This window comes from Taudactylus pleione, unplaced genomic scaffold, assembly GCF_031769625.1.
Source record: "Taudactylus pleione unplaced genomic scaffold, aTauple2 ptg000068l, whole genome shotgun sequence".
Taxonomy (NCBI): domain Eukaryota; kingdom Metazoa; phylum Chordata; class Amphibia; order Anura; family Myobatrachidae; genus Taudactylus; species Taudactylus pleione.
Genome location: NW_028284470.1, coordinates 1613676 through 1640511, shown reverse-complemented (window position 1 = coordinate 1640511; position 26836 = coordinate 1613676). Strand labels below are relative to the sequence as shown.

General features: G+C 45.5%; 1 protein-coding gene across 1 annotated transcript in view; it reads left to right on the top strand.

The window, feature by feature from the left end:
- The first annotated feature begins 9401 nt into the window (after nt 1-9401).
- ADAMTS12 (ADAM metallopeptidase with thrombospondin type 1 motif 12) overlaps nt 9402-26836 on the top strand; it is a 727141-nt gene continuing 709706 nt past the window's right edge. The window contains exon 1 of the mRNA XM_088466956.1: nt 9402-9519. Within this exon, the coding sequence (XP_088323082.1) occupies nt 9402-9519 (118 nt within the window). The remainder of the gene's footprint in view (nt 9520-26836) is intronic.

The following is a 26836-nucleotide window of genomic DNA, read 5'->3' as shown; positions in this document are numbered from 1 at the left end:
CACCTCCTCTAGACTCTGAGTGAAAAGGTCTTGCATTGTCATGAGAGGCAGAAGAAGATGCCTCACTGACGCCAAACCACCAGTCATAAATAAAGTGCAAGGCTCTCAACCTTTTCTTGCCACTGCATGTGGTGTATGGCATGTTGGCAATTTTATATTTTTCTGCACCACACTTTCCCTTTATTATAGTTTTTTTTTCTTTAGCACTGTATATTGTTTTTTTTATTTGAAAAATCCTGACTTAGACCCTCTATGCCCTTGAGCTTTGGCTTTAATAGATGACATTGAAGAACTAGCATCATCATGACTGATGGCAGCAGCTACAGCACTAGTATTTGCTTGCTGCTCCTGCTCTTCTCTCAACTGATCGTTGTGATCTATATTGATGAGTACACATGTACAAAAACAACTACAGTTTAATTAATAGCATTTTTTTTACTTTATGGCTACACAGTGGGGTACAGCCTGCGGAGTCACAGTACTCGGGATACACAGTGGGGTACAGTCTGCTGAATCACAGTCTAGTACTTGTATGTTAAGGAAACACAGTGGGGTATGGCCTGCAGAGTCACATTGCTTGTACGCTATTGATACACAGTAGGGTACAGCCTGCAGTGTCACAGTACTTGTACGTTATGGATACACAACGGGGTACAGCCTGCGGAGTCACAGTACTTGTACAGTACATTATGGATACACAGTGGGGTACAGCCTGTGGAGTCAAAGTGCTTGTATGTTATGGATACATAGTGGGGTACAGCACCAAAAATATTTAATCTTTTTAACTTTTCTTTTGCGTTTCTGGACTTTAATTTTTAATTTTTATTTTTTTTTACTTTTTTAAACTTTTTTTTTAACTTTGGGCACTGAACAGGTGCATCGTCAGTACTGGAGTGGATGGGCGCTGGACCGGTGTGTCGGCAGCATTGGATCGGATGAACACTGGACAGGTGTGTCAGCAGCACTGGAGTAGACGACACTGGACAGGTGCGTTGGCAGCACTGGAGCAGATGGACACAGCACAGTCACTTGTATGGAGTCTGGACACAATACAGCCACTTGTATGGACACAGAAAAATCACTTGTATGGAGTCTGGACAGAGCACAGCCACTTGTATGGACGCAGCACAGCCACTTGTATGGACAGAGCACAGCCACTTGTATGGACAGAGCACAGCCACTTGTATGGACAGAGCACAGCCACTTGTATGGACGCAGCACAGCCACTTGTATGGACGCAGCACAGCCACTTGTATGGACGCAGCACAGCCACTTGTATGGACGCAGCACAGCCACTTGTATGGACAGAGCACAGCCACTTGTATGGACGCAGCACAGCCACTTGTATGGACAGAGCACAGCCACTTGTATGGACGCAGCACAGCCACTTGTATGGACGCAGCACAGCCACTTGTATGGACGCAGCACAGCCACTTGTATGGACGCAGCATAGCCACTTGTATGGATGCAGCACAGCCACTTGTATAGATGCAGCACAGCCACTTGTCTGTATGGAGAGGACACAACACAGTCTCTGGACACAGCACAGCCAGTTGTATTGACAAAGTCAGCCACTTGTATTGAGTCTGGAGTCTCTGGACACAACACAGCCACTTGCAGAGTTCAGGGCAGCACACAGTAGCATGTCTGAGAACAAAGTCAGTGCCGCGGGTCCCTTATGTAGAACTCAAAACCTGTGTGAATCCAACGTCGGGAGTATGACATTTTGCCTCAATCAGGAATCGGGGTCTGACGGGAACACCTGAGTCCTGGCTCAGGTAGGAATCGGTATGTGTTACCGCCGGACCTAAGTCCGGCAGTTCAAATCCCGATGCCGGAAGACCAGGCAGAGAAGATCCCGACGGGGTAAGTAATTAAACTATTCCTAACCCTCTCCCCCCTATCCCTAACCCTCCCTTAGGGGTGCCTAACCCTAAGCTCCCCCCGTAAGTGCCTAAACCTAACCCCCCCCTCTCCACACCCTAAACCTAACCCTCCCGGCGGGGTGCCTAACCCTAACCGCCCCCCAGGGATGCTTAACCCTAAACCTCCCTTCCCCTAGCCTAACCCTAACCCTCCCGGGAGCCCCTAACCTAACCCCCCTCCCCCGCGCGGCTGTCCCGACTTACCTCCGTTCGGTATGCCGGGCGTCGGGATTTTGACGCCTATCATTAAACCCTTTCCGGGATTTGACAGTCGGGACTACATACCTCTCAGGTAGACTCGGATTCCTGAAGTATGGGCGCGTTTGGATTCTCTGAAATCCGAACCGCTCATCTCTATTTTTTATTAGCTATTTTTCCTCGTTTGTTTGCTCTTATACTTGTTTTTATGCAATGAAATCAGACTGCAGCAGTATCTTCATTTATAAACCTACATTAAGTATATTATAGACCTAGTTTACTTGGCTCCATTCAATATAATTTACCTAAGACACTGCCACCCCCCTGTGAGAGAAACAAACAGCTCTCAGTAGCTCTCAGTGTGTGCAGCAAGAATGCATGTTTGTTCCTAAAATAACAGTCATTCTCAATATGGACTTGTTGTGTTTGGCTCTGCCTTCAGTTTACTTCACTTACCAGGAATTTGGAGTCATTTGGGTGCATTTCTGAAACTGTCGTTGGTGTGAAAGTGTTTAGTGCCCCCTCCCCTTCAGAACAAACATTTAAATTCTATTGTCATAGGAATGTGATAATTGTGCAATTTCTTTTACTGCACACACAAATGTAGTAGTGGTAGAATAGAACTAGTCACTGCGGTTGGAGACTGCCATAACGGGGTAGCGCTTCTAGCCACTTAAGATGAAATGGTCTTATTTTCTGACATAAGAACACTTTTATAAATCACCGCAGTCATCATCAATATTTACATGTATGGCATCACAGATTCCATAGCACCTGACATAACTGATACAAAAGACATCATTAAAGTTAGGGCCTGATTCAGACCCGCTCGCTAGGCTGCGTTCGCACGCAGCCAGCCGATGTTTGCAATCTGCGCATGCATACGCATCGCAGTGGGTATATGTGAACTAGTCCATGCGATCGGGAAGCATTCGCTCGTTGCGCATAGACAGCCTGCTAGAATGAGTTACAGGAGAAGCCATTAGTGGGTGGTGACAGGGGCTGGCCGATGGTGGTGCGAACGTAGGCGTGCCTGAGCATCTCAACGCCGTTTCAGAAGCATACATAATTAAGACGCAACATCGTAGTACACGTCACTTGGCTGAATTTTACACTGAAGCGCTCGCAGTGCTTGCGGTAGGGTATGGTCAACCTCAAGTGCTGCGTATGCATCCGATGGTACTCGATGTTACCGATGGTTGCCTACACTTCCTGGAGATGACGTGCATTAGTGGGCGTCTTAAGACAGGCTAGTGGGCGTCTGGTTACACACCATGATCGCATGCTAAGACATAGTGGGCTTACTAATGCCTTGCCGTGTGATCGCGGGATTTGCATACGCTGGCTGCGTGCGAACGCATTTAGGGAGGGGGTCTGAATCGAGCCCTTAGTTCAATGAAGTCTTGTACTTAGTTTTTTTTTCATTATTTTAAGATAAGTCCTCAAAAACATCTATAAGCCATACGGCACAAGACACCCAACGCTATAGCCATAGGGGTAGCCTACCGTCTTTTTTTTTTAATTATGCAGTTAAATCGCATCACAGATGCATCAAAACACCACTAGAAGTGTACTAGGGATGCTCGGCTGCAACTTTAACCGCAGGAATAGTTTTAAACACATAGGGCCTGATTTATAAACGAGTTTTATCACTCACGAGTGATAAAACTCGTTGCGTGTGATAAATGGTGCTCCAGCCAATCGGCTCCCAACTGTCATTTTTCAAACAGTGTACAGTCGGGAGCTGATTGGTTGGAGCACCATTATCATACGCAACGAGTTTTATCACTGATAAATAAGACCCATAATGTACAAAGTCGCAGATGAAGCGCAACGGCGCTTGGCGTGAGGTAAAGCCGCGGGCCGCTGCATCGTAGCACTTTGTACACCGATTCAGACTCAGTCGCACACAGACAAATGTCGCACTTCAAACTGATCAGTGTAGCAGAGGAGTTTTGTCGCTTCCAATTGTTTCATTTGTGTGAATATTTTTAATTTAATGAAAAAGACCCTCGGCGCGGCCTATTCGCCTGGAACGCCTGGCGCACCGAGATGGGCTGTTTGGTGTGACTGAAGCCACAGTGTATGAGGATACATCTGTATTGTGATTGAAGGAAACACACCAATAAAATGAACCAGTGGTGTAAAGATTACTGTAGACAACATAATACTTATCAAGCAGAAGTTACATCATTTAAGAAATAAAACACCGAAAATTTGTGTTTTATTATTTAATTAATTTGTGATTAACGCTGATCTCACCATGGAGCCAGAATTAGAGGTGGACGCAATGCAGGTGTTTAAGTACTTGGCCGATGTTTTTTGTACTGTGCATGCGTCTGAGTCGCACTCCGCATGCGTCGCAATGGATTACCGATGGCGGTCGCAGCGAAAATTTGGAAGCAGAGTGATTGACAGTCAGAGTGCATATATGGGATGTAACGGGAGTGGCTTGTCAAACGCTGGGGTGTCATGAACGTTTTATGAGCGTGTCGCCGTCAGTAACTGCGTCTCTGTACGTTGTTGAACTGGCCCCAGCATCTTAGTTCCGACAGATATTCTAGCCAGTAATAAGGTTTTGACCAATTTGCGACCGATGTTGGGTCTTTATATGCACACAGCGGATTAGAGAGGCAGCCAATGGGCCTCTCTGTACAAATAACAGTGGCTGCGACATTAGCATATTTTCTCAAAACTGCAGGGTACAAAGGGATGGGCACAAAAATCCCATCGCGACTGCGAATCTGTATGCACCGAACTTGCAAAAATAACTTAGCTGATGTCCTGTGCACCTCCGGCGTCGCACATCTGCTGCTCATGTACAACAGTGGGAATATCGGGAACATCAGTCGCACATCAAACTTCTGAGTAATACTAAGGCCCGTGTTCAATTAGAAGCAAAAAGTCAGTTACTGGACTTTTCGACGTCATCGGAGATTTTGCCGGCAAAAACTTATCGCGCGCGTCCCCGTGTATTCCCATATTCAATTCTGATGACAAAATGATGTCAACGGCGAAAAAGTATCGCAGAAACAGACTTTTCGCCGCTAACTGAATACGACCCAATGATGTGAGAGACAGAGCGGCTCCACTAATACTAGTAATATTATGGAAGCAAGAACATCCTAGGACATTAGAAGCACTTGTCACTTTTGGTTTCAATAGCAAAAATGTGACTTTAATCATGGGGGTTTTTTTTGCAATAAAACTGTATATACTGATCTGATGTACCCTATGACCCTCATTCAGAGCCGCTCGCAAAAAGCGAGCACTCGCTCTGAATGAGGGCGGCCGCTTTTTTTTTTAACTCCGACCTCCTGGCCGCTCGCTAAGCTGTGGGTGACCACCCACAGCTTTAGCGAGCAGCCAGGTGATGGTCACGATGGTCTTTACCATCTCGACCATCGGGGCTTGCGACTAAACCCTTGTGGTAGGGTCTCGTCTGCCACAGGCCCCAGTGAGCTTTTGGCTCTGATAGAGCCAGAAGCTCACTACTAACATCATCGTGATGTCAGTAGGGCCGCCCCCAAACGGCAGGCATTCCTTCGGGAATGCCTCCGTTTGGCCAGCCACACCCCCCCCCCGCCTACAAAACGGGGCGAGCTGTCGATCAACATCATCAGCCGCCCTGTTCGTAGCGAGCCCGGGAGCCAGGGAATTTCTCTCTCCCTCCGGGGCTTGCAGTGCCCCACCATCGACCCGCTTGTGAGCGTATAGCCTGCAAGTTGATTTTGTCTTTTTAGATTTTTGCTTTCACTATGTTAATAAGTGCACTTACAGTATGCAAATTATTAGTACATTTATGCACACTGCAGGAAGTCACCGTTAGTTGACCGAAGTCACCTGTGGAGCCACCGAGCCAGGTAAATCAGACCACCAGGAACGTTCTGTGGACAACGAGTGATACTCCGGCTGCTGTGGGACAAACATGCTTCAACATGCCCTGACACATATTTTAGCACGCCCTATCAGCAAAACTGTGGGAGAGCATGCTGGAATATGTATTTCCACAGCAGCTATACTTGTCTACTTACCAGAAAGTAGCGGGCGGCTCCCGATTTTTTGGGTAACCCCCTGCAGCCCTGAAAGAGTAGTCAGATCTCCTGTATCCTGCCCGCTTCCTAGTGGAGTGGGCAGGATGGGGAGATTTTACGGGAATTTTGCAGGTTCGTAGGGAGGGGGCGGGGCTACATGACGCGAATCGCAGCCTTTTTCTGTAAATCAGGTGGGGCCGTATGACAGCTACCGTCTGCCCCCGCCCCCGAAGCTGAGAACAGCATCTTCTCTCAGGGCTCTCGTGGCCGCCGGTCTCTATCCCGACGCTGGAATCCTGAGAAGTGACTTAAGATAGGCATTGATAGGCCGCCTATCTTAATTCCGACGCCAGAATCCAGGAGGACGCGTGCCTGAACTAAGGTAAGCCAGGACACCCTTAGTGTTAGCCATGGGGGGAGGGTTTGGTTTAAGTAAGTTAGCGTTGGGTTTTGGGCGGGTTAGGGTCAGGCACCACTGGGAGGGGGTTAGGCACTAAGGGGGGAGGGTTAGAGTCAGGGACTACTGGGAGGGGGTGTTAGGCACTAAGGGAGGAGGGTTAGGTTTAGGCACGAAGAGGGGAAACATAGGTTTAGGCACTAACGGGGAAGGTTATGGGTTAGAGTGCGGGGAAAGGAGGGTTAGGCTACAAGGAGGGAGGGTTAGGGGGAGAAGGGGGGAGAGTAAGTATACTTACCCGACCCCTGTCGGGATACTATCCATCGGGATGTCGCTGTCGGTATTGTGACAGGAGGCATCCCCGACAGCCAGCATTACATACCCATTCCGATTGAACATACTGGATTTTTTTCTGGTCCTATTTTGGAATAAGCACTAACACTTATACGTTAGAGAGGACATCTATGCATTTATTTATTTTATTATAATTTATTTGGATAGCGGCAGGGTCGTTGTGCTTTTTTTTAGGAACAAAACCGTAATAAATTGATACTGGGTAATAGCAGATTAGTGCTACATATTGCTGGCCATACACCTGCGCGACCAGCATCAGATCAGATTCACCATCCGACTCCTCGGAGCTCCCTTGGCAGTTGCAGCGGCGGCATATTTGTTGTTTTTCTTTGCACACGATCTGTCGTACGATTGATCGTGTGCCTCACGCGCTCATCAGGGAAAATGTCAATGAAATTACTTGAATGGATGCACGATGCATCGCACGCACAAAATAAACGGTACGATCTGCACACAATACGATGGAACATATGGGCTGCATATATGATCATACGATCCGTTTATAGGAGATACGGGAGAGCGCATCGGATCGTATCTTACTCCAAAAATACATGATTTTCACAGGATCCATCGTAAGACTGGCCTAAAATCGGGCAATCGGACCAAAATCGTGCAGGTGTATGGCCAGCATATGGCATTTTCGTAAAGCAAGATTGCAAAGGTTCTTGTGTGAACTGTGCAAAGTAGAGGTAATTTTTTGTTAGAATCAGTGCTGTAGTGGGGCTATCAACCGCCCTGTGCCGTTCCCGCCCCTTGAACATGTGATGTCATGACCTTATGTCAAGAGGGCAGGAACATCTGGACCAGGAAGAAGAGCACTGCCCAGAATGTCCTAAGGATGCTACGGCAGGCTTCACAGACTGCAGGCTGTATTCTCCTAGTGTCCTAAGGATGCTCCGGCAGGCTTTACAGACTGCAGGCTGTATTCTCCTAGTGTCCTAAGGATGCTCCGGCAGGCTTTACAGACTGCAGGCTGTATTCTCATAGTGTCCTAAGGATGCTCCGGCAGGCTTTACAGACTGCAGGCTGTATTCTCCTAGTGTCCTAAGGATGCTCCGGCAGGCTTTACAGACTGCAGGCTGTATTCTCATAGTGTCCTAAGGATGCTCCGGCAGGCTTTACAGACTGCAGGCTGTATTCTCATAGTGTCCTAAGGATGCTCCGGCAGGCTTTACAGACTGCAGGCTGTATTCACAGTGTCCTAAGGAAGCTCTGGAGCGGCTTTGCAGTTATTTCCTAGGCTGCAGTGCGGCACTACAGGCATTGGGTAATCCAAAAACTGGTGCCATGGGGCAGAAATGGTGCCACTCCCTAGGCCTACCTCCCTGGGCAGCAGTCCCCCTCACACACCCTTAGTTACGGCCCTTAAAAAGAAGTTCCGGTGACAATACCATTAACCATTCTGAAAATGATGGAACACATACCAGTCTACAGCTTGCAGCAGTACAATGACAACTGTAACTTTTTACTACAGTTATCAATTATTTAAAAGGCGAGTTTCCACTGCCATTGCCAGAACATGGCTTTCAGAATATGCAATACTTCAAGGATTTCTTAGAATCTTGCACTCCCACTCCCTTAATGTTCCCAGAAAATCAGCAGCAGGACACATGAGCCGCTAAATCAACCATAGCAGGCAGAATACAGAAAAAAACAAGTACAAATGATATATACAATTAAGATGCATACACACACAATGATTTTTTTAACAATTATCGTTAAATGATATCATTTAATGATAATCGTTTGAAAAAATCGTTCACTTTCTGAGTTAAACGATGAACGATTATTGTTCATGCGCGTTCTTCTTTGTAGTTTGTAGTTTGTAGTTCAGTCAGACTTGTCAACTCAACGATTTTCATTAAGTTAATATGCAAAAATCGTTTGTAGTTCATAAAAATCGTTCATTACATTTAAAATGAACATAGTAAATGAACGACTTTAGTAAACGATTTTAGTTAATTTTTTCAAGGTAGAAAATCGTTTACTAAAATCGCTCTTTAACTAAATCGTTGTGTGTGTATGCAGCTTTATAGATGCATTAACTACAGATAAAATCGTTTTAGTGAGAGGCTCTTGCTCACAAGACTTTGCTTGCAACAGCGTGATGGAGCGAGGGATTTAGGGTCACTGAAAGGTTGTACTGAACAACGGCTGCTTGCTGGAAAATGAACATTTTCCTGGGGCTAATGAAAATCCAATACTGGAAACTAAAGCTGCAAGTACTGTATGTCTATAAAATAGGAGAGGGACTCCCAGGGAACTCCCAAGTGAAACCCTCCTCTTTAGAAACCAGATACTCGTGGCTGGAATCACTCCCCTCTCCTAAAAAAAAGAGGAATGCACTTTCTCTCCAGTTATTTTTTTTCTTCTTCTTTAACCAAAAGAACAATTTTCTTCATTTGTGACTTACTTGCTTTCCTGCAAAATTTCTGGGCTCTTCCTATTTAACTTAATGTATATTTTTTCTTTTACTCCCTGGCTGTCCCAGACATGCAATGTGTGCACAGAGATTGGATTACAAATATTTCCTTTTTTATTCAATTCCTTTACATTTTAACTCCTTGTCACAGTGAGAGCTTCCAGCAGGCTGATCTGCACACCAGGCAAGGTCAGTGACTACAAGTCCAGCATTCCCAGTGCCTGTGCTTATTGCTGGTAGTCTTATGGTGCACATATTGTTTTGTGTGTGAAATAATATTATTATTTGTTTTTTGTTTGTTTTTTTGTTATAGCCACGGTGTAACCTTTACAGTGTTATTTAAAACCGATGTGTGGTTTAGTTATTGCTAATATTGACTTTTTTTTTTAGTTAATTTTAAATTCATGTCAAATGATATTTGCTTTATTCTGCTACAATGCAAATATTGACTTTGCAATAAAAAAAGACTTAAAACGCATATTACTTTTTTATTCACATTAAGAGTGTGCTTTTTTTATTATCATGTAGCTTTTGTGCTATATTTCTCACTGATATTTTTCTTTATGTTATTTTTTTTTGTTTCTCAGCATGGCTAACGCTATTTAATTTAATTGTATTTGAATAATCTTTTTCCAGACTGTAAATGCAAAGAGGTGGAAAACCACTAATGTTATTTCCCTGTTACAGTTTATCATTTAATAATAGATAGCTACAAATGATAATTCTTTTTTCATTGCTTTGAACTATCTCTTACCTCTCTGTCTAGTCATGCAATCCCCACTTGGCCAAGCTCAGTACTGTACAACTCTATAATGATACATTAAGCAATGGTTTCTATTATACATGATTATTTTATTAATCCAATTAAATATATACCTGAAACATAGACATCAACCTGACACGTTTTATTGTGGGGGATAGTCTCATCATTCTGGGCTGAGCTGATGAATCAGTGTACGACAGGCATTTTATATCAATGAATTCATTCATTTATTGAGCGTTAGTAAGTTTAGTCAGGTAATCGGGATGCCTACTGTCAAAATACTGACAGCGGCATCCCGATGGTTGGTATCCTGACAGGGGTTGGATAAGTATACTTACCCTCTTCCTTCTCCCCCTAACCCTTCCTCCTTGTAACCTAACCCTCCTTACCCTGCATTCTAACCCTTAACCCTCCCCGTTAGTGCCTAAACCTAAGCTTCCCCCCTTTGTGCCTAAACCTAACCCTCCCCCTTCTCCCCCAAACCCTTCCTTCTTGTAAGGGTTTGGGGGAGAATCCTAACCCTCCCCATCCCGTACCCTAACCCTCCCTGTTAGTGCCTAAATCTAAGTCTCTCCCCATCGTACCTAAATGTAACCCTCCCCCCTTTGTGCCTAACCCTAACACCTCCCCAGTGGTGCCTAACCCTAACCCTCCCCTAGGGGTTTCTAACCCCACCAAAACCTAACACTAACCCCACTATTCTACCTAAACCTAACCCCCCCCATGGCTAAAAGCTAAGACGCCACAGACTTACCTCGTCTGTCTGTGTTCCGGCATCGGTATTAAGATAAGCGTCTGTATTTTGACGCCTATCTTAAGTCCCGCGTCGGACTTTCAGCGTCGAGATTCGGACCAGCAGCATGCCATCCACCAGTCTGATAACTACATCCCCTCTGGGTAAGGTAAAGGCCATACAGGTAAGAAGGTCACAATTTTCTGACCAGGAGACTGTAATGTCCTGAAGTAACAATACTCAGAAATACTGTACGCTCAGCCATGTGACTTGGGAACGCTGTTTCCCTGTCACACCATAGCAATTCTGCTATCAGAATGTTACATTCAGCATCTTGGTAGCAGAACCTCTATGATGTCACAGTAATAACACTGTTCATCATTTACTTTCAAGTCACATTTATCAGCTTATTGCACCATCACTACTAGCTAAAAAAAAAAGTCACAGTTTCTTGAACAGAATATTGCGGAAGTCTAAAATGTAGACTTTCCCTTTAAACGGGTCAGGTTGAAATCTCTGATGGATCAATTGCTGTGTTAATACTAAGGGCCCCATTTTACAATGAGTCTCAATACTAGCGGCATATTTTGTTTAGTACCACAGTGATACTAACGAATATGCCATTGGCATTTAACATTACTTACCTCTTCGGCGAGGACCAGCGATGTCCCCCGTCCACCGCTCTGTTGCTGGTAGCCTGTCGCACTGTGTGCACTGTGCATGACTCAGTATAGCGCATATGTATGGATTCTCTTGCGTGTGTTCACATTGTTGACGTCCAGCTGCCACCCATTTAGCAGCTGCAGGGAAACGGCTGAGACAGGTACGACTCGGAATCTATCGCAAAGATGCGTATGCAGCACGAAACGCATGGCCAGTGATCGCTGGATGCGGCCATGCATGTGACTCCTATACAGGTCCTAAATCTCTCCAGCACACATCTACACAGGGGAGTGTCTAGAGAGGAGGGGGCCCATGTGCAGTCTCCGACAGTGCCCCCTCCTCTTTGTCCTTCGGCCGGCAGCGCACTGAGCTGTGCGCGGCCAGCGCCGGAGTTATAGACTCTGGGCACTAGAGTATGCCCAGAGTCTATAGAGTATGCTCAGGTCACCTGGAAAATGACCGCGGCAGCCATTTTCCTTGTACTGCGCATGCGCAAACGATGGGGAAAATGGCCGCGGCAGCCATTTTCCAGTCATTTTTACAGCACCAGAACCCCCGCGCCGACGTGGACTCCAGAGAGGTGAGTAATACTATGGGTGCAGGGTGTGCGGTGCGGGGCCCCCCTGAACCCAGGGGCCCCGTGTGCCCCGCACACCCTGCGTTCATTATAGATACGCCCCTGCATCTACTGTAGCTGATACTGGCAATACTTACCCAACTCTTTCTGCTTTGCGACAGTTCAGAAACAAGAGCTTGTATTTGCCTTACTGTATAATTTCCAAAGTAACCAAAATAATAGACTGTCTATAGATGGCTTCATATTCTCGTGGTTACCACTGATGTCAGGATGGGACGATTTTATGGGGAATTTTTGGGTCCTCAAGTAGGGGGCGGGGCTAAAATGGTGCATATTGCTACATTTAGCCCTACCCCCTACTTGCGGACCCGCGGATCATGGCCTTTTCCTGTGGTGAGGCGGGGGTCTAATGATGTATACAGTCCGGCCCTCCTGTAAGCAGAATCTCTTCTCCTGGCTTCTCCCGAGGAGGAGATTTATACATTTGATAAGTATGACTTAAACTGTGATACGGATCTGTATGTGTGCAGCCACTGAAATTAAATGTATTAGTTATTTTTCTGATTTTGTATTTATATAAATTCTGTTTGTTAATGCTGGCCATACACGCTACAATTATCGGGGCGATCCGCCTGATATCGGCGGATCGCCCCCATAATTGTAGCGTGTGGGGGGGCGACCGAGGGTTAAATATTGCTCGGTCGGGCATGCCGGATTGTCCAGCATGCCCGTCCGATGCGATATTTACCGGTAAACTGTCGGTCGCATCGGGCAGTGTATGCCCAGCGCAGCCGACAGATAGACATTTCCTGTGTTCCTTCCTACTGAAGGAACAGGGAAATGTCTCCTCCCCCGGGGGCGGAGCGCAGATGTCGGGCTGATACACTGAGAGAGAAATCTCACAGTGTATGCCGGCGACATCTGCGGCTGGCAGCCGGCCAGATAAAATGTCTGTCGGTCTGACAGGCATTTTATCTGGCTGTGTATGCCCAGCATAAGTATTCATTTTCAGTCATGAGTTTTTGTCATGTATTTGTTTAGCTTGCCATTACGCACAGTGTGGATTGTTTCTTCACGTACTTTGGGCCTGATTCAGACCCGCTCGCAAGCGCTATGCGCTCGCAAGCGGGTCGATGGCCGGGCAGTGCGCACGTGAGCCCCAGAGTGAGCGAGAACTTCACTCGCTCCAGGCTCACAGCAAAACGGGGCAGCTGTCGATGTTGAGCGACAGCGAGCCCCGTTTTGTAGACGGGGAGGGGCGGTGGTTGGCCAAACGGAGGCTTTCCCGAAGGAACGCCTGCGGGAACGAGACCCTACCACGAGGGTCTCATCGCAAGCCCGATGGTCGCGATAATCGCGATAATTTGCAACCTCTACCAGCACTTACTTATACTTTATTAATTAATGCAGGGTTATACTTAATTAACCCTGCATTAATTGGCTCACATCTAATGCACATATCTGGCTTACAATAAAAGCTTTCTATATCGATCCAGTCTAGTATAATGAGCTCTTATACAAATACATAACATATTTTAAAAAAATTACATTACACAGAATATAAAAGAGGATAGCATTAAATACATCATTACAATCATATATCACATTCAGATGTTTTTCAATTAATCTATTAATTAGCACACTTCACAGACTATTACATAGCCAATCTTTATAAAATGTCAACCTAAATGGTCTATATCTTAATAAACAGTTTTATTCATTAACAGCCAGAACAGAGACTTTAGCAATAATCTTAATATATACTAAAATCCTAAGATAAAAAGAGAAAGAGGAAGAGATCAGAATAGATACTTCATATCATCTACATTTTCATTACATAGCTTGGTCACAGAATCAAGGTTAACCCTTAATAAACTATCTAAGGGATTCACAGAAGATCTTTTTGTATTCATATTAACAGGAGAGATAGATTCCACCCTTCCTTGTTATAGATATTACTTAACCCATGCCAACCTTGATTCTTTACAAATATATATATATATATATATATATATATATACACACACACACATATATATATATATATACACATAATATACATACATACACACACACACATATATAGGAGTCTCATTACTATTAACCTCATAAGTTCAGAGAAACATACATCATGTTCCCACATCCTGCTCCTAAAAGCAATGCTGGTTTTAAATGGTGCACCATTGATGTGGAAGCACTGTATACCAGTATTCCACACGAGGGAGGTCTAGAAGCCGTAAAGTGGTTTTTGAATGATGATTCTAATATTGAGATGCATAAAAAAAGTTTTTATTGGAATGTATTAGATTTATTTTGAAAAATAATTATTTCAAATTTGCGGATGCATTCTATATCCAGCAATGCGGAGTTGCAATGGGTACTCCGTCTGCACCGAGCTTAGCTAACTTATACCTTGGTAGATGGGAAGCTAACAACATACAGCAAAACAATCCCTTCATTCAGCAGATTAAAATATACAGGAGATATATAGACGACGTGCTTACTGTGCGATGGAGATGAGAGTTTATTTTTTGAATTTGTGGAATATCTAAACAAGAACGATTATAATTTACGATTTACGGCTAAATGTGATCAATTTAGAATCGAATTCTTGTACTTGGTACTGGATCCCACAGGCTGTAAGGCTGGTGATAAAATTAACACTTACACACATTTTAAGAAAGTGGACAGCAATAGTTATGTACATTTTCCGAGCTGTCGTTATGACAAATGGATCCATAATAATCCCTACTCACAGTTTATAAGGTTAAAGAGAAACTGCTCGAGTGATGCTATGTTCAATGAACAGGCTAAAATATATGAACAAAGGTTTTTGCAGAAAAAATATCCATCGAGAATAATAAATAAGGGCAAGATGAGAGCAACTGATAGAAATAGATCAGAATTGTTGGAATCTAAAAATAAAAATAGTGACAACAATTCTGAGTGTAAATTACCATTTATGACTACGTATAACACCAAAGCAACGGATATTAACAAGATTCTGGCAAAACACTGGGACATATTAAAACTTGATCCTTTTCTTCCATAATAGTTTTTATTGAAAATTTAGTATAGAAAAATAAATGAGGATACAGAATGAAAAAAAGGGGAAAAGGGGGAAGCCAGACATATCGCATAGCACAAAACAAAACAAAATATCATTGGTCAGCTTACAAACATTTGATTCATAGACAAAAAAGAGAACTTTTAATACACATAAAAGTAATTAGAAACAGGATACTAAAGGAATGATGAGTAGAACTACCCCGAGTCTGAATGAGGTGAGCAGAGAACACCTAAATCAACAGGAACCCTATAAATAGTGGAATGACCTTGTTTTTCCCTATATTCTCCCCACTGAAACCATTTCATATGGATGGAGTTAGCAGAGGAGGAATATTTGCTATCCAATGTTTCAAAAACAAAGTGCTTATGAACCTTGTTTTCTATCATTGTGATGTTGGGCAAGTTAGCAGACTTCCACCCCTGAGCAATTGCAGCCTTCGTAGCTATTAAAATATGTCCCATGATGTATCTCTCACCACAGGATAATGTCCCAGGATAAAAATGAAATAAAGCAGTTAGGGGCTCCGCAGGAATGGTTGTTCCAACTATATTACTTATCATGGAAAACACCGCATTCCATAGGGGTCGAAGCAGGGGACATGACCAGAAAACATGGAGAATGTCTCCAACCAAGCCACAGTTTCGCCAACAATATTGGGAGGCAGAGGGCCAGATTTTATGTTGCCTCTCAGGTGTAAAATATGCTCTCTGAAGTAGCTTGTAATACATTTCTGAATGATTAATACATTTGGATACTGTAAAACCAGAACAAAAAATAATATTCCAATCATCTTCAGAAAGATCTACAGCTAAATCTCTCTCCCATTTGATCTGGCATGGTAATTTCCCCTGTTTATTTATTCTTATCTGACACTGATACCACCAAGAGATACCTCCTTTATGATTAGGAGATTGGAAACGAAGCAACAGCAACGCTGGGAAGGCAGGTTTCTTAATTGGAGAAGGGAGGTGGCTTTGCGATCCTTTTCTTAAAAGTATAATCCCTAATGAGCCTAAGATAGTGTTTAAGAGAGCGTGTAATTTAAAAAATAGACTGGCACCTAGTAATTTACCAAGGATAAAGAGAGAAAACTGGCTTAGCCAAATAAGTGCTTTCTATCCATGTAATAGATGTAAAATGTGCAAATATGTATGCAATGCAAAGACAATAAGATGTTTTATAACTCGCAACAGGATAAACACTGGGAGATAAAGGGGAAACTTAGCTGCCAGACTACACGTGATATATATGCTGAAATGCAGGTGTAATAAGATCTATATAGGCAAAACAAAAAAGCCAATTGAAATTGAGAATATTAGAACATACCTGAAATATATTACATAAACTGAAAAATCACAGTGTACCCCGACATTTTGCTGATTGTTGCAATTCGGATCTCTCTAATTTTAGTTTTAAAGCTATTGAGGAAGTGAGAATGGATGAAAGAAGGGGCGACATTCTAAAACAGCTATCAAAGCGTGAGACGTTTTGGATTTATACGTTAAATAGCCTCGCACCCCATGGGCTCAATGAGAATTATGACATCACTCCTTTCCTGCACGACTAGCCCTGAAGGCTGGCACCCTTGGGTAGCAATTGTTGTTGGAAATTTTTTTTTTCCCTTTTGCTCTCTTACATGGTTCTGTGCTTTTAGGAGCAGGATGTGGGAACATGATGTATGTTTTTTTGAACTTATGAGGTTAATAGTAATGAGACTCCTATATATGTGTGTATGTGTATATATATATATATATATATGTGTGTGTGTATGTATGTATATGTGTATATATACAGGGCCGGTGCTAGGCTGTGCTGCGCCCAGCGCCGTCCTGTGTTGCCGCCCCTTCCCTCCTCCGCTCCCTCCCCCCTGAGCTTAAATATATCCTATAGCGCTGGGAGGGAGGTGGGCGTTTCCTGCGCCCTCCGGAAACAGTAGCGCTCCAGGTGACGGACTAGTTTGCCGTGCCTGGAGCCGCTACTGTATATATATACATATATATATATATATATGTGTATATGTATATATATATATATATATATATTTGTAAAGAATCAAGGTTGGCATGGGTTAAGTAATATCTATAACAAGGAAGGGTGGAATCTATCTCTCCTGTTAATATGAATACAAAAAGATCTTCTGTGAATCCCTTAGATAGTTTATTAAGGGTTAACCTTGATTCTGTGACCAAGCTATGTAATGAAAATGTAGATGATATGAAGTATCTATTCTGAACTCTTCTTCTTTCTCTTTTTATCTTAGGATTTTAATATATATTAAGGTTATTGCTAAAGTCTCTGGCCCTGATTCAGAGCCGGATGCTCTGACAGAGCGCTCGCTCTGAATCAGGGCCATCCCTCTGAATTTTAGAGCAGCCTCCTGGCCGCTCGTATAGCTGTGGGTGACCACCAACAGTTATAGTGAGCGGCCAGGAAGATGGTCGCGATGGTCAAGACCATCGCGACCATCGGGCTTGCGACGAGACTCTTGTGGTAGGGTCTCATTGCCGCAAGCCCTGGAGTGCTTTTGGCTCTATCAGAGCCGAGAGCACTCCCACTGACATCACTTGTGATGTCAATGGGGCTGGCCCCAGACGGTAGGCGTTCCCATGGGAACACCTCCATCTGGGGAGCCAAGCCCCCGGCACGCCCACCAAAGGGGGCGTGCTGTCACTCACCATCGACAGCATGCCCCCTTTGTAGCGAGACCCATAGCGACGGCTTGCCCAACGCTATCCGGGTCTCGCGAATGCACACGACGGAACCGGGTCCGTCGTGCGCATGCGCATGCGAATTAGGCCCTCTGTTCTGGCTGTTAATGAATAAAACTGTTTATTAAGATATAAACCATTTAGGTTGACATTTTATAAAGATTGGCTATGTAATAGTCTGTGAAGTGTGCTAATTAATAGATTAATTGAAAGACATCTGAATGTGATATATGATTGTAATGATGTATTTAATGCTATCCTCTTTTATAGTCTGTGGAATGTAAATTTTTTTAAAAATATGTTATGTATTTGTATAAAAGCTCATTATACTAGACTGGATCGATATAGAAAGCTTTTATTGTAAGCCAGATATGTGTATTAGATGTGAGCCAATTAATGCAGGGTTAATTAAGTATAAACCTGCATTAATTAATTAAGTATAAATAAGTGCTGGTAGAGATTGCAAACCACACCCCTTGATGAAGTCTCTGACGAAAGTAGTTGGGCGTGGCCAGGAACTGTGAGACTTTGGAACAGTCATCTGTCTACTTAAGGGGCAGTGCGGTGTGCGGCTGGTCGCTGAGTACGGAAGATGTCCGGCTAAGTTTACAGACCTACCAGACCACACGTGATACTTCTAACTTTGATGTATGTGAGCAGATTTTATTAAACATTGTGGGGTTTTTTTTACTATTCTCACGTTTGCGCTTTCCCTCTGTGATTACAGATATATATATATATATATTAGAGGTGAGCGGGTTCGGATTTCTGAAATCCGAACCCCCCCGAGCCCCCCCGATCCGAGTCCGATCCGAATCAGGCTCGACTTTTCCCGCCTGACTCGGATCTGAAATCGAGGCAAAACGTCATCATCCCGCCTTCCGAGTCTCGCGGGTTTTGAATCCTATATAAGGTACCCACGTCGGCGCCATTTTCTCACTCGGCTGTGGACAGTGAAGAGGGAGGGTGGGAGTTAGGGCTGTGTAGTGTAGTGTAGTGTAGTGCTGCTGTTGTCCACTACTTCAAAGTCCATAGGGGCTGGCTGTGTTGTGCTGTGCTGCTGTTGTTAATAGGGGCTGTGTCCACTACTTCAAAGTCCATAGGGGCTGGCTGGACTGTGTTGTGCAGTCAGTTCTCCATAGGGGCTGTGTCCACTCCAAAGTCCTGTGCAGTGTCCCAGTCCTAAAGGAGTGCTGCAGTGTTGTCCAGGGGGTGCTCTGTCCATCAGGGGTGCTCCCCCCAAGTGCTAAAAAAATAATATATTTTCTGTGTTTGTGAATTGTGTGCGCAGTAGCCGCACGTGCATCAACAAAGTAGTGCCAAGCGTGCGCCTGTGTCATAAGTAAAGGGCCGGCTGGCTTGACCGTTAAGGGTGCTGTAACCCCCGAAAGTACACTCCAGTCCAAACCAAAAAAAAAATTATTTTCTGTGTTTGTGAATTGTGTGCGCAGTAGCCGCACGTGCATCAACAAAGTAGTGCCAAGCGTGCGCCTGTGTCATAAGTAAAGGGCCGGCTGGCTTGACCGTTAAGGGTGCTGTAACCCCCGAAAGTACACTCCAGTCCAAACCAAAAAAAAAATTATTTTCTGTGTTTGTGAATTGTGTGCGCAGTAGCCGCACGTGCATCAACAAAGTAGTGCCAAGCGTGCGCCTGTGTCATAAGTAAAGGGCCGGCTGGCTTGACCGTTAAGGGTGCTGTAACCCCCGAAAGTACACTCCAGTCCAAACCAAAAAAAAAATTATTTTCTGTGTTTGTGAATTGTGTGCGCAGTAGCCGCACGTGCATCAACAAAGTAGTGCCAAGCGTGCGCCTGTGTCATAAGTAAAGGGCCGGCTGGCTTGACCGTTAAGGGTGCTGTAACCCCCGAAAGTACACTCCAGTCCAAACCCAAAAAAAAATTATTTTCTGTGTTTGTGAATTGTGTGCGCAGTAGCCGCACGTGCATCAACAAAGTAGTGCCAAGCGTGCGCCTGTGTCATAAGTAAAGGGCCGGCTGGCTTGACCGTTAAGGGTGCTGTAACCCCCGAAAGTACACTCCAGTCCAAACCAAAAAAAAAATTATTTTCTGTGTTTGTGAATTGTGTGCGCAGTAGCCGCACGTGCATCAACAAAGTAGTGCCAAGCGTGCGCTTGTGTCATAAGTAAAGGGCCGGCTGGCTTGACCGTTAAAGGGTGCTGTAACCCCCGAAAGTACACTCCAGTCCAAACCAAAAAAAAATAATTTTCTGTGTTTGTGAATTGTGTGCGCAGTAGCCGCACGTGCATCAACAAAGTAGTGCCAAGCGTGCGCCTGTGTCATAAGTAAAGGGCCGGCTGGCTTGATCGTTAAGGGTGCTGTAACCCCCGAAAGTACACTCCAGTCCAAACCAAAAAAAAAATTATTTTCTGTGTTTGTGAATTGTGTGCGCAGTAGCCGCACGTGCATCAACAAAGTAGTGCCAAGCGTGCGCCTGTGTCATAAGTAAAGGGCCGGCTGGCTTGACCGTTAAAGGGTGCTGTAACCCCCGAAAGTACACTCCAGTCCAAACCAAAAAAAAAATTATTTTCTGTGTTTGTGAATTGTGTGCGCAGTAGCCGCACGTGCATCAACAAAGTAGTGCCAAGAGTGCGCCTGTGTCATAAGGGCCGGCTGGCTTGACCGTTAAAGGGTGCTGTAACCCCCAAAGTACACTCCAGTCCAAACCAAAAAAAAAATTATTTTCTGTGTTTAGCCGCACGTATATATCAAATCGATATAACATAAATGGAGGACCAAACTTTCTCCGATAAAAATAAAATAGAGAAAGATCAAGAACCACTTCCTCCTAGTGCTGAAGCTGCTGCCACTAGTCATGACATAGACGATAACATGCCATCAACGTCGTCTGCCAAGGCCGATGCCCAATGTCATAGTAGAGGGCACATACAATCCCAAATGGCAAAGTTCAGGAAAATGACCTTGAAAAAGACATTTAAATCAGCTGAAGAGAAACGTAAACTTGCCAATATGCCATTTACGACACGGAGTGGCAAGGAACGGCTAAGGTCGATCCCTAGTATGTTCATGACTAGTGGTTCAGCTTCACATGACGATGGAAGCCCTCCTCCCACTAAAAAAATCAAAAGAGTTAAGCTGGCAAAAGCACAGCGAAGAACTGTGCTTTCTAAGAAGATATCACAAATCCCCAAGGAGAGTCCAAGTGTGGTGGTGGTTGCGATGCCTGACCTTCCCAGCACTGGTCGGGAAGAGGTGGCTCTTTCCACCATTTGCACGCCCCCTGCAAGTGCTGAAAGGAGCACCCACAGTCCACTTGCTGATATGCAAATTGAAGATGTCACTGTTGAAGTACAACAGGATGAGGATACTGGTGTAGCTGGCGCTGAGGAGGAAGTTGGCGAGGAGGATTCTGATGGTGATGTGGTTTGTTTAAATCAGGCTCCGGGGGAGACAGTTGTTGTCCGTGGAATGAAAAAGCCCATCACGGTCATGCCTGGGCAGAAGACCAAACATTCCACCTCTTTGGTCTGGCAATATTTCTATCCAAATCCGGACAACAACTGTCTTGCCATATGTACCATATGTAAAGGTGAAATAAGTAGGGGTAGGGACGTCAACCACCTAGGAACATCCTCCCTTATACGGCACCTGCAGCGCGTTCATAAAAAGTTACTGTCAAGTTCAGAAACTTTGGCTAAGACCGTAAGCAGTCCAGGGACACCTAAATCCCGTTGTCCTGTTGTATCCAAGCGCCTGCAAACCACACCGTCAACTCCCTCCTCGTCAATTTCCTCCTTAGTCAGGATCGGAAGTAGTCCTGCAGGCCATGTCACTGGCATGACTGACTCTCCTATCCGGGATTCCTCTGGAGGATCCTGCATTGCTACGCCTACTGCTGCCGCTGCTGCTGTTGCTGCTGCTGGGAGTCATTCATCATCCCAGAGAGGAAGTAGGAACACCACTACTTTTACTAAACAATTGACCCTCCAACAGTCCTTAGCGAGGAGGATGAAGTACGACAGCAGTCATCCTGAAGCAAAACGTATAACTGAGGCCTTGACTGCTATGTTGGTGTTAGACGTGCGTCCGGTATCCGCCATTAGTGCAGTGGGATTTAGACAATTGATGGAGGTAGTGTGTCCCCGGTTCCAAATCCCGTCTAGATTCCACTTCACTAGGCAGGCGATACCGAGACTGTACAGAAACGTCAGAAAAAGTGTCCTCAGTGTCCTGAAAAATGCCGTTGTACACAATGTCCACTTAACCACGGACATGTGGACAAGTGGAACAGGGCAGACTAAGGACTATATGACTGTGACAGCCCACTGGGTAGATGTATCACCTTACGCAGCAACAGCAGCAGCGTCACCAGTAGCAGCATCTCAGAAACGCCAGCTCGTTACAAGGCAGGCTACGCTGTGTATCACCGGTTTCAGTAAGAGGCACACCGCCGACAACCTCTTAGAGAAACTGAGGGAAATCATCGCCCAGTGGCTTACCCCACTTAGACTCTCCTGGGGATTTGTGATATCTGACAACGCCACCAATATTGTGCGGGCATTACATCTGGGCAAATTCCAGCACGTCCCATGTTTTGCTCACACAATAAACTTGGTGGTGCAGAACTTTCTGAAAAGCGACAGGGGCGTGTAGGAGACGCTTTGGGTGGCCCGAAAAATTTCTGGCCACTTTCGCCATTCAGCGACTGCGTGCCGAAGACTGGAGCGCCAGCAAACACTCTTGAACCTGCCCCGCCATCACCTGAAGCAAGAGGTTGTGACGCGGTGGAACTCAACCCTCTATATGCTTCAGAGGATGGAGGAGCAGCAAAAGGCCATACAAGCCTATACATCCACCTATGACATAGGCAAAGGAGGGGGTATGCACCTGACTCAAGCGCAGTGGAGAATGATTTCCGTGTTGTGCAAGGTTCTCCAGCCCTTCGAACTTGCCACACGTGAAGTCAGTTCAGACACAGCCAGCTTGAGTCAGGTCATTCCCCTCATCAGGCTTTTGCAGAAGCAGCTGGAGAAAGTGAAGGAGGAGCTAAGACGGAGCGATTCCGCTCGGCATGTGGGACTTGTGGATGAAGCCCTTCATTCGCTTTGCCAGGATTCCAGGGTGGTCAATCTGTTGAAATCAGACCACTACATTTTGGCCACCGTGCTTGATCCTAGGTTTAAAGCCTATGTGGTGTCTCTCTTTCCGGCCGACACAAGCCTGCAGAGGTGCAAAGACCTGCTGGTGAACACACTGTCAGCTGAAGCGGAACGTGACACGTCAACGGCTCCTTCTTCATTTTCTCCCGCAACTGGGGCTGCCAGGAAAAAACTTAGGTATCCTAAGCAACCCGCTGGCGGTGATGCAGGGCAGGCAGGACCAAGTTTGGACATCTGGTCCGGACTGAAGGACCTGGCAACAATTTCTGACATGTCTACTGTCACTGCATATGATACTGTCACCATTGACAGAATGGTGGAGGATTACATCGGTGACAGCATCCAAGTAGGCATGTCAGACAGTCCATACCTGTACTGGCAGGAAAAAGAGGCAATTTGGAGGCCCCTGTACAAGCTGGCTCTATTTTACCTGAGTTGCCCCCCCTCCAGTGTGTACTCCGAAAGAGTGTTTAGTGCAGCCGGGAACCTTGTCAGCGAAAGGCGTAGGAGGTTGCTTCCACAGAATGTGGAGAAGATGATGTTCATCAAAATGAATTATCAGCTCTTCCAGGGAGACCAGCCTCCAGAAGGTACAGAGGGACCTGTGGTGGTGGATTCAAGTGGGGACGAGTTAATACTTTGTGAGGATGAGGATGTACACACTGAAGAGGGTGAGGAATCGGTGGATGAGGAGGATGAGGATGACATCTTGCCTCCGTAGAGCCAGTTTGTGCAGGGACACATTAATTGCCAGCTTGTTTTGTGGGGGCCCAAACGAACCAATCATTTCAGCCACAGTTGTGTGGCAGACCCTGGCGCTGAAATGATTGATTTGTTAAAGTGTGCATGTCCTGTTTATACAACATAAGGGTGGGTGGGAGGGCCCAAGGACAATTCCATCTTGCACTTCTTTTTTTTCTTTGCATTATGTACAGTTTGGGGCCTAGTTTTTCTAACTGCCATCCTGTCTGCCACTGCAGTGTCACTCCTAGATGGGTCACGTGTTTGTGCCGCCCACTCGTGTCGCTTAGCATAGTCATCCAGCTACCTCGGTGCAACCTTTTGGACATGAAAACACTATTGTGAGGTGTGAGGTGTTCAGAATAGACTGGAAATGAGTGGAAATTAAGGTTATTGAGGTTAATAATAGCATAGGAGCAGAGAAACCAACAAATTCTGTGATTTTAGCTGTTTTTATACTTTTTAAAAAAAAAATACAGATCCAAAACACAAAACCCAGAACCCAAAACACGGAAGGGTGGTTTTGGCAAAACCAATCCAGATCCAAAACACGAAGAAAGATCCAGATCCAAAACCAAAACACAAAACACGAAAAGTGGCCGGTGCACACCCCTAATATATATATATATATATATATATATATATATATATATATATATATATATTTCTTCTTATGCACATAACATTGATCAACAATATGTATGACCATCGTTGATTGATCAGCCGTGGCTGCTTCATTTACATTTCCCAGGTGGCTGCTCCTCTCTGCAGTTACCGGGTGGAGGTTGCTGCCAGGCTGCTGATTTAACTGAGATCGGCTGCAGGGCAGACATCAGAAGAGGGTGCACGGATGCATAGGGGCCGGGAGGTCTCTCTGTGATTGTCAGCTGCCGTATGACTACAATCTGTCAGCCGCCCAGTGAGCGTCTCTGACTGGACGCATTGTTTGCGCAGCCTGTTGTGGTTGAAACGATGCAACAGAAAATGTATTTTTCTGTTCATGATGTGACAGTGGTATCTGTGGTTGGTTAGTTACAGCCAAATATCCCATTTTAAATGCCCCACCTCCCCAGAATCTCGTATATTTGTAGGGTTCAATGCCAGAGACAGCAGCAATTCAGGAGAATTAGCATCTGCCAGTGCTGCACTAACTGACTCTTTACATTTACACCAGGACAAAGAGGATATGCATGTTGGTAGTGCCAGTGTATGGGGATCAGTGTCTATTTACTGGAGGCTGCTGGTCTCATAACCTATTAGTAGAGTAGCACTAGTGAAGATGTGCAGAGACTGACACTGGGTGTAAATAGTCCCACTAGATAACACTACACTGTGCCAGGTGGTAAGTATGTTGCGCAGTTGTTTGGTGCTGGTGGCACCTAGTCCGCACGTGGAACAGCTTAACCAAGTCTCAGGTGGGTACACACCTGAACGCCAGTAATTGGATGATTTTACATCCAATTTCCCTTGAGGCCAGAACATACGGTATTGAGCGTACACACAGGGCCTGATTCAGACCCACTCACAAGCGCATAGCGCTCGCAAGTGGGTCGATGGTTGCCCAGTGCGCACGCGCGAACCCCGGAGCGAGCACAAAAAGCACTCGCTCCGTGGCTCACTGCAAAAGGGGCGGCTGTCGATGTTGATCGACAGCTCGCCCCATTTTGTAGGCGTGGCGGGGGGTGGCTTCACAAACGGAGGCATTCCCATGCAAACGCCTGCCGTTTGTGGGTGGCCCCACTGACATCACCAGGTATTTACCCACAGCTATGCGAGCGGCCAGGAGGCTGCTCCAAAAATAAATAAAAATTGCCCTGATTCAGAGTGAGCCCTCTTTCAGAGCGTCAGGCTCTGAATCAGGGCCACTGTCCAATATGACATACGACTGAATGATACATTGAATTGTTTGATCGTACACGATTTATCGGTGCTCCCGTACACACTACAACAATCACATATGACATAAAAATTGGCCAAATTGGACCAACATATCATCTGGTCGTCCGGGTTGGCCGTACACCCTACATAGGCACCTAATCGCATGCAATATCTTCCGGTTGGCATGGCCCACCAGAAGTCGTAGCATATGAGCTATGGGAGCGCGCAATAGTGTGGACCCACTAGCCGATACGCGAGATTTGTCGTGCCGATACGGCAAATTGTACTGATATCGGCCAAGTATGTAGCTAGCCGTAGGTTTATTGAACCAGATAGAGCAACAAGTAGTAGAAGAAAGAGGGATATGACAGGTGTACAAAGTAGTATTGACACAGCCTAGAGTATAGGGTATTGCTGGGCGTTGTAGTGCACTGGGTGTCAGAGTAATAAAAACACCGGCAGATAGTAGCACTATGCCCGATAATGTAGCGGTGGTGATATACAGTAGTGTACTTGCAATATTCTGTGGGCTCTGCAGGGATGGTATATCTACGGGAGTCTCAGAGGTGCGTTCATTCACTAGGAACACCAGGGAGAAAACACGCATAAACAAAGACGCGCATGGGCAGTAGCACATGTCAGAGGTGAGGCCTTCTGCTGAGCTCCGGCAGGTCCTAGGGACTTCTGTATGCACTATGGATGGAGGCAACGCAGGAGTGCTCCTCATCCAATAAAGCAAGCAGCGCAGCATTAGGTGTTCTGGGCCTGATTCAGTCAAGGTCGCTAAGCTGCGAACGCTCGCTAGGGGCGATCACACATATGCGTCAAAGTACGCATGCGCAAACCAGTCACTGCGGCTGGGAATCGTGCGCTCGTAGTACACAGATTGGACACTACTATGAGTGACAGATAGCGCCATTTGCGGGTGGTGACGGGGGAAGGTGCTTGTGAATGGGGGAGTAGTGCTGCGAACGCAGGCGTGTCTGGGTGTCAAAACGGAGTTTAATGGGTGAGCATAATTAGCATGGAAACGTCATTGTACACGTCACTTGGTTGTATTATAGCCTAAACTGATCGCACTGCTTGTGGTGGGGTAGCGGCTACCTCAAGGTCTGCGTGCAACTCCGATGGGTCTTGATGTTACCAATTAATCAGACTCTTCCTGGAGATGACGTGTGCTACGAGAGAAAGGTGGGCGGCTTTATACTCCTGCGTCCGCTCACTGTCGTCGCCCTC